The sequence below is a fragment of the Gobius niger genome (genome assembly GCF_951799975.1).
Source record: "Gobius niger genome assembly, chromosome: 21".
Taxonomy (NCBI): domain Eukaryota; kingdom Metazoa; phylum Chordata; class Actinopteri; order Gobiiformes; family Gobiidae; genus Gobius; species Gobius niger.
This window is the reverse complement of record NC_136872.1, coordinates 26,461,998-26,470,278: the sequence shown is the minus strand read 5'-3', so window position 1 is coordinate 26,470,278 and position 8,281 is coordinate 26,461,998. Positions and strand designations below refer to the sequence as shown.

Below are 8,281 nucleotides of genomic sequence, written 5' to 3'. Positions count from 1 at the left end.
TCCAGCTAAGCCCCGAATGTTTACAAACAATTAAAGGGTCCATATCTCACTACAATGATGAGCAAACCTTCTGTTGGTCTGTAAATGCAGTAAATTAGAATAACTGCCTTGTATAAAATGTCTCTCTCAAAATGGCTGTAGTGAATGTCTTGAAATAGGCCTCTGTCTCTTTAAGAACCTCTGAGCCTTTAGACACGCCCCCTCCACACGCTGTCTGTGGCATCAGTGGGGAGGGGTTTCTGCTGAGGAGCAGTGGTTGGTTACTCGGCTCGGAGGCGTCTCCAGGAGGTGGGGGCGTTCCTAGGAGGACTCAGGCAAACCTATCCCTAAAATGGCCGCCATCAGAGTTTTTACAGATCACTCAGAAACGTGAATGTGCCAAGGCAACACTTCAGCCATGTTTTTAATGAGGGAGTGACAGAATAACAGGATGTAGAGCTTGAAAAAGTCCATTTTGCAGAATAATACCCCCCCTTTAACTGATCACAACATTATAGGTTGTGTCCTTGGGCAAGACACTTCGCCCTCCTTGCCTCCACTGGTGAGTGAGAGTGAGCGGATCCTGCCGTAAAGTGCCTAATGTGGCGGAAAACGCTGTTTCAGTTCAGATCATTTACCAAAACCGAAAACATACGTCTCAAGATTATTTTCACCACAAATTAGATGATTCTGATAAACGTAACCCTGGTTCTCTGAGTTAGTAACCCTGGTTCTCTGCGTTAGTAACCCCGGTTCTCTGAGTTAGTAACCCCTGTTCTCTGAGTGTTAGTAACCCCGGTTCTCTGAGTTAGTAACCCCGGTTCTCTGAGTTAGTAACCCCGGTTCTCTGAGTTAGTAACCCTGGTTCTCTGAGTTAGTAACCCCGGTTCTCTGTGTTAGTAACCCCGGTTCTCTGAGTTAGTAACCCCGGTTCTCTGAGTTAGTAACCCCGGTTCTCTGAGTTAGTAACCCTGGTTCTCTGAGTTAGTAACCCCGGTTCTCTGTGTTAGTAACCCCGGTTCTCTGAGTTAGTAACCCCGGTTCTCTGAGTTAGTAACCCTGGTTCTCTGAGTTAGTAACCCTGGTTCTCTGAGTTAGTAACCCTGGTTCTCTGAGTTAGTAACCCTGGTTCTCTGAGTTAGTAACCCCGGTTCTCTGAGTTAGTAACCCTGGTTCTCTGAGTTAGTAACCCCGGTTCTCTGAGTTAGTAACCCCGGTTCTCTGAGTTAGTAACCCCTGTTCTCTGAGTGTTAGTAACCCCGGTTCTCTGAGTTAGTAACCCTGGTTCTCTGAGTTAGTAACCCCGGTTCTCTGAGTTAGTAACCCTGGTTCTCTGAGTTAGTAACCCCGGTTCTCTGAGTTAGTAACCCTGGTTCTCTGAGTTAGTAACCCTGGTTCTCTGCGTTAGTAACCCCGGTTCTCTGAGTTAGTAACCCCTGTTCTCTGAGTGTTAGTAACCCCGGTTCTCTGAGTTAGTAACCCCGGTTCTCTGAGTTAGTAACCCCGGTTCTCTGAGTTAGTAACCCTGGTTCTCTGAGTTAGTAACCCCGGTTCTCTGTGTTAGTAACCCCGGTTCTCTGAGTGTTAGTCACCCCTGGTTCTCTGATTGTTAGTAACCCTGGTTGTCTGAGTGTTAGTAACCCCTGGTTCTCTGAGTGTTAGTAACCCCTGGTTCTCTGAGTGTTAGTAACCCTGGTTCTCTGAGTGTTAGTAACCCCTGGTTCTCTGAGTGTTAGTAACCCTGGTTCTCTGAGTTAGTAACCCCGGTTCTCTGAGTTAGTAACCCTGGTTCTCTGAGTTAGTAACCCTGGTTCTCTGAGTTAGTAACCCCGGTTCTCTGAGTGTTAGTAACCCTGGTTCTCTGAGTTAGTAACCCCGGTTCTCTGAGTTAGTAACCCCAGTTCTCTGAGTGTTAGTAACCCCAGTTCTCTGAGTGTTAGTAACCCTGGTTCTCTGAGTTAGTAACCCCGGTTCTCTGAGTGTTAGTAACCCCGGTTCTCTGAGTTAGTAACCCCAGTTCTCTGAGTGTTAGTAACCCCAGTTCTCTGAGTGTTAGTAACCCTGGTTCTCTGAGTTAGTAACCCCGGTTCTCTGAGTGTTAGTAACCCCGGTTCTCTGAGTGTTAGTAACCCCGGTTCTCTGAGTGTTAGTAACCCCGGTTCTCTGAGTGTTAGTAACCCCAGTTCTCTGAGTGTTAGTAACCCCGGTTCTCTGAGTGTTAGTAACCCCAGTTCTCTGAGTGTTAGTAACCCCGGTTCTCTGAGTGTTAGTAACCCCAGTTCTCTGAGTGTTAGTAACCCTGGTTCTCTGAGTGTTAGTAACCCCAGTTCTCTGAGTGTTAGTAACCCCGGTTCTCTGAGTGTTAGTAACCCCAGTTCTCTGAGTGTTAGTAACCCCAGTTCTCTGAGTTAGTAACCCCGGTTCTCTGAGTTAGTAACCCTGGTTCTCTGAGTTAGTAACCCCGGTTCTCTGAGTGTTAGTAACCCCGGTTCTCTGAGTGTTAGTAACCCCAGTTCTCTGAGTGTTAGTAACCCTGGTTCTCTGAGTTAGTAACCCCGGTTCTCTGAGTGTTAGTTACCCCGGTTCTCTGAGTGTTAGTAACCCCGGTTCTCTGAGTGTTAGTAACCCCGGTTCTCTGAGTGTTAGTAACCCCAGTTCTCTGAGTGTTAGTAACCCTGGTTCTCTGAGTTAGTAACCCTGGTTCTCTGAGTTAGTAACCCCGGTTCTCTGAGTTAGTAACCCCGGTTCTCTGAGTGTTAGTAACCCTGGTTCTCTGAGTTAGTAACCCTGGTTCTCTGAGTTAGTAACCCTGGTCCTCTGAGTTAGTAACCCTGGTTCTCTGAGTTAGTAACCCCGGTTCTCTGAGTAAGTAACCCCGGTTCTCTGAGTTAGTAACCCCGGTTCTCTGAGTTAGTAACCCTGGTTCTCTGAGTAAGTAACCCCGGTTCTCTGAGTTAGTAACCCCGGTTCTCTGAGTTAGTAACCCTGGTTTTCTGAGTTAGTAACCCCGGTTCTCTGAGTGTGGATTGAGCAGACACAGAGGTTGTAGTTTGTTGTTGTTTATTGACAGCGGCTCATGCAGAACAGTAACGTGCACATCACGTGCGCTACCATCCGCTCAGGCGCCCTGAGCACTACAGCTCCCAGAATGCACTGGGTCTGAATGACATCATTTACAAAGTAGAAAAATAAAGTGTTCCAAATATGATACAAATATCTTTATGACAAAATAGATCCACGTCATGCAACGAAATATCACAACGTCCAATGAACACTCTCCTGTGCTCAAGCCCCGCCCCCAGAGTCTCCTGTGATTGGTCCACAACACTGTCACTATGACGTCACTGTGTAACAGCAAAGACACAACAATAAAGGACTCCCATGATCCTCCACGGCGTCAGCTCCGCCCTCAGTCTAGAGTCCAACCAGAGTCCAGACCAAGTCCAGACCCAGTCCAGGTCCCAGTCCAACCAGAGCCCGGCCACGCGCCAGGTGCTGCGGGCTGTGACGTCATTACGCACGCCTTGTGCCGCAGCTCAAACTTTGCAAAGTGTCACAAACTTAGTGACATCATCAGTAAAGCTCCCCACGTGGCCGCGCTTTACACTCCAGGCGCGTTCACTGCCAGCGCGTACGCGGCCATCATCTGCGCGCGCAGCTGCTGCTTGATGTGCACGCGCCCGTGCCTCTTCCTTTCGTCGCTGCGCGCGAACCTCTTCCCGCAGACGTCGCAGGAGAAGGGCTTCTCCCCCGTGTGCGTGCGCGTGTGCGTGGTCAGGTGGTCGCTGCGGCTGAAGGCGCGTGCACAGATCGTGCACTGAAATGGCTTCTGTCCCGTGTGGATGCGCACGTGGCGGTTCAGCTCGTCCGAGCGCGAGAAGCGGCGCTCGCAGCCCTGCACCGCGCACGGAAACGGCTTGGTTTTGACGCTCTTCTGCCGCCGCCCGCGCGCCGCAGCCTTGGGGGCGGGGGCGTGCACGCCCTGCAGCAGGGAGAGCACGTGCGCGTCCACGAGCGGGTCTCCGCCGATGACGTAGGCGGCGGGATCCCCCTGCGCTCCCGGGAGCCCCGCACACAGCCCCCAGTCCCCGGGCTCCTGCTTCAGCGTCAGCAGCGCGCTCTGCGATGCGTCAGGTGGAAGCAGCGCGTCCAGCAGCTCCGCCACATCCAGAGCCTCGAGCTCCAGCGGCAGGGGCCCGCAGTCCCCCACTGACTCCCCCATAGACTCCCCCGCAGACTCCCCCACTGTCTCCCCCGCTGCGCCGCAGCAGCTCGGGCTGAACTCCGCCTTGGGCTCACTCTTCACGGGCAGCAGAGCCGCGGGCTGCGGGCTCAGCGCGGGTCCGTCACAGATGCCCACGATCTCCGTGATGAGGGTGAGGATCGTGTCCGCGGCGCTGCTCAGGCCCGGGGCCCGACTCTCCGAGTCACTGAAGAAATCTGAGTCTGAGTCCGAGCAGGTCCCGGTGCTGGGGGAGAGCTCTGAGGAGAGAGAGAGAGAGAGGGGGTTAGACCGGTGTCCTCACGTGCACCTGCTGCACATGCACGCTCACATGCACACACCGCACACAAACACCTGTTCCACGTACCTTGGCTGAACGGAGAGCCCACGTCCGAGTCCTCGCTGAGGCTCGAGCCCACACTGTCCACCCACGCGCTGCAGGCGTCCTCAAACTCCGACATGAAGCTGTCCTCGCGCTCAAGCAGCATCGTTATTCCGGTTAGTCCTGGGTCTGAGTGCTGGGTTTGAGTCCTGGGTCTGAGTCCTGGGTTAGTCCCGGTTTGGCCTGGTTTAGCTCTGGGTAAATCCCGGTGAGTTCCGTTAGTTCCGTTAGTCGCAGCTCGGTCGCTGTCTGTGGTGCTGAAGTGCTGGCGCTCGCGCCTTTTATACCCTCCGTGTCCTCGCGCCGCTCCTCGCTCTCTGATTGGCCGCTGCGGAGCCCGGGATTCCCCCCTCCGCGCGCGTGTCGTAGCTGCCCATAAACGGCCCGTTTCCGGCGGTGACGTAGGCGGCATCCCCGAACCATAAAAGGCGCGAGGGTTTCCTCCAGCACTGCGGCACTGGTTACACAACAACAGAACCGGGAGAGAACAGGGCTAAACCCGGGCCAGCATGGGATAAACCGGGGCCAAACCCGGGCTGGAACGGGACTAAACCAGGACTAAACCAGGGCCAAGCTGGGACTAAACAGTGGCAGAGTGGTTAGCACATTGTCTCTGCTTCATGTGACCAGTGTGGGGGTTTCTCCCTGTGTCTGAATGGGCTTCCTCTTCGTTTCCTGCAACCTAAAACATGCACAATAGCCCTCAGGCAGACATTCCTCCTGGCACAGACCCGGGCGTGTTTATTTGTTCATGTCATTTCATTTTACACACGTGTTTTCACTGAAGGAAGATGTTTCAGTGTTAAATTAAAGTGATGTTTGACTTTCCTCTTCGTCAGGCGGCACAAAGGGACAAACTTCCATTTAAACTCTTCACTTCTCTTTTCAAACCTCGGCCATCTTGTTCAGGAGGTTGTTGTGGTAACTACGGTAACGGGACATGGACTCAGGTCACATGACGGTCTCGTAAAGGCGTCAGAAAGTGGAGACAAAAGTGAAATGTTTGGATGATTAAATATAAGTTGTGTTGCTGATGTCTCTCTCTCAGCAGAGTCACATGACACTCCCACGGTGTGTCACGTGACCGGCTGCAGTCTCCATGGAGACGCCCGACATTCCCACACTCCTTATGTAAAGCTGCTCCAACGCGCCAGAAAAACGGCCCCGACGAGGCCTGGTTTAATCCTGGTTTAGCCCTGGTTTAGTCCTGGTTTAGTCCTGGTTTAGTCCTGGTTTAGTCCTGGTTTAGTCTTGGTTTAGTCCTGGTTTAGTCCTGGTTTAGACCTGGTTTAGCCCTGGTTTAGACCTGGTTTAGTCCTGGTTTAGTCCTGGTTTAGACCTGGTTTAGTCCTGGTTTAGTCCTGGTTTAGTCTTGGTTTAGTCCTGGTTTAGTCCTGGTTTAGTCCTGGTTTAGTCCTGGTTTAGTCTTGGTTTAGTCCTGGTTTAGTCCTGGTTTAGTCCTGGTTTAGACCTGGTTTAGTCCTGGTTTAGTCCTGGTTTAGTCTTGGTTTAGTCCTGGTTTAGTCCTGGTTTAGTCCTGGTTTAGTCCTGGTTTAGTCCTGGTTTAGTCTTGGTTTAGTCCTGGTTTAGTCCTGGTTTAGACCTGGTTTAGCCCTGGTTTAGACCTGGTTTAGTCCTGGTTTAGTCCTGGTTTAGACCTGGTTTAGTCCTGGTTTAGTCCTGGTTTAGTCTTGGTTTAGTCCTGGTTTAGTCCTGGTTTAGTCCTGGTTTAGTCCTGGTTTAGTCTTGGTTTAGTCCTGGTTTAGTCCTGGTTTAGTCCTGGTTTAGACCTGGTTTAGTCCTGGTTTAGTCCTGGTTTAGTCTTGGTTTAGTCCTGGTTTAGTCCTGGTTTAGTCCTGGTTTAGTCTTGGTTTAGTCCTGGTTTAGTCCTGGTTTAGTCCTGGTTTAGTCCTGGTTTAGTCCTGGTTTAGTCCTGGTTTAGACCTGGTTTAGTCCTGGTTTAGCCCTGGTTTAGACCTGGTTTAGTCCTGGTTTAGTCCTGGTTTAGTCCTGGTTTAGTCTTGGTTTAGTCCTGGTTTAGTCCTGGTTTAGACCTGGTTTAGTCCTGGTTTAGTCCTGGTTTAGACCTGGTTTAGTCCTGGTTTAGTCCTGGTTTAGTCTTGGTTTAGTCCTGGTTTAGTCCTGGTTTAGTCCTGGTTTAGTCCTGGTTTAGTCTTGGTTTAGTCCTGGTTTAGTCCTGGTTTAGTCATGGTTTAGACCTGGTTTAGCCCTGGTTTAGACCTGGTTTAGTCCTGGTTTAGTCCTGGTTTAGTCCTGGTTTAGTCATGGTTTAGACCTGGTTTAGTCCTGGTTTAGTCCTGGTTTAGACCTGGTTTAGTCCTGGTTTAGTCCTGGTTTAGTCCTGGTTTAGTCCTGGTTTAGTCCTGGTTTAGTCCTGGTTTAGACCTGGTTTAGACCTGGTTTAGTCCTGGTTTAGTCCTGGTTTAGTCCTGGTTTAGTCCTGGTTTAGACCTGGTTTAGTCCTGCTTTAGTCCTGGTTTAGTCCTGGTTTAGTCTTGGTTTAGTCCTGGTTTAGACCTGGTTTAGTCCTGGTTTAGACCTGGTTTAGACCTGGTTTAGACCTGGTTTAGACCTGGTTTAGTCCTGGTTTAGTCCTGGTTTAGTCTTGGTTTAGTCCTGGTTTAGACCTGGTTTAGTCCTGGTTTAGACCTGGTTTAGTCCTGGTTTAGTCCTGGTTTAGACCTGGTTTAGTCCTGGTTTAGTCTTGGTTTAGTCCTGGTTTAGACCTGGTTTAGTCCTGGTTTAGTCCTGGTTTAGACCTGGTTTAGACCTGGTTTAGACCTGGTTTAGTCCTGGTTTAGTCCTGGTTTAGACCTGGTTTAGTCCTGGTTTAGTCTTGGTTTAGTCCTGGTTTAGACCTGGTTTAGTCCTGGTTTAGTCCTGGTTTAGACCTGGTTTAGACCAGGTTTAGTCCTGGTTTAGACCTGGTTTAGTCCTGGTTTAGACCTGGTTTAGTCCTGGTTTAGTCCTGGTTTAGTCCAGGTCTAGTCCTGGTTTAGTCCTGGTTTAGACCTGGTTTAGTCCTGGTTTAGACCTGGTTTAGTCCTGGTTTAGACCTGGTTTAGACCTGGTTTAGTCCTGGTTTAGTCCTGGTTTAGACCTGGTTTAGTCCTGGTTTAGTCCTGGTTTAGACCTGGTTTAGTCCTGGTTTAATCCTGGTTTAGTCTTGGTTTAGTCCTGGTTTAATCCTGGTTTAGTCCTGGTTTAGTCCTGGTTTAGTTCTGGTTTAGTCTTGGTTTAGTCCTGGTTTAGTCCTGGTTTAATCCTGGTTTAGTCCTGGTTTAGTCCTGGTTTAGACCTGGTTTAGACCTGGTTTAGTCCTGGTTTAGACCTGGTTTAGTCCTGGTTTAGTCTTGGTTTAGTCCTGGTTTAGTCCTGGTTTAGACCTGGTTTAGACCTGGTTTAGACCTGGTTTAGTCCTGGTTTAGTCTTGGTTTAGTCCTGGTTCAGTCCTGGTTCTAGTCCTGGTTTAGACCTGGTTTAGTTCTGGTTTAGTCCTGGTTTAGACCTGGTTTAGTCCTGGTTTAGACCTGGTTTAGACCTGGTTTAGTCCTGGTTTAGACCTGGTTTAGACCTGGTTTAGTCCTGGTTAGTCCTGGTTTAGTCTTGGTTTAGTCCTGGTTTAGTCCTGGTTTAGACCTGGTTTAGTTTCTGGTTTAGACCTGGTTTAATCCTGG

General features: G+C 50.3%; 1 protein-coding gene across 1 annotated transcript; it reads right to left on the bottom strand.

Annotated features, from left to right (window-relative positions):
* Nucleotides 1-3,029: 3,029 nt before the first annotated feature.
* LOC306981171 (uncharacterized protein) lies at nucleotides 3,030-4,843 on the bottom strand. The gene is made up of 2 exons (XM_079580722.1): nucleotides 4,569-4,843; nucleotides 3,030-4,461 (listed from the first exon to the last, which is right to left on the bottom strand). The coding sequence occupies exons 1-2, from the start codon at nucleotides 4,687-4,689 to the stop codon at nucleotides 3,581-3,583; spliced, it is 1,002 nt and encodes a 333-aa protein (XP_079436848.1). The 5' UTR covers nucleotides 4,690-4,843; the 3' UTR covers nucleotides 3,030-3,580.
* Nucleotides 4,844-8,281: the final 3,438 nt, after the last annotated feature.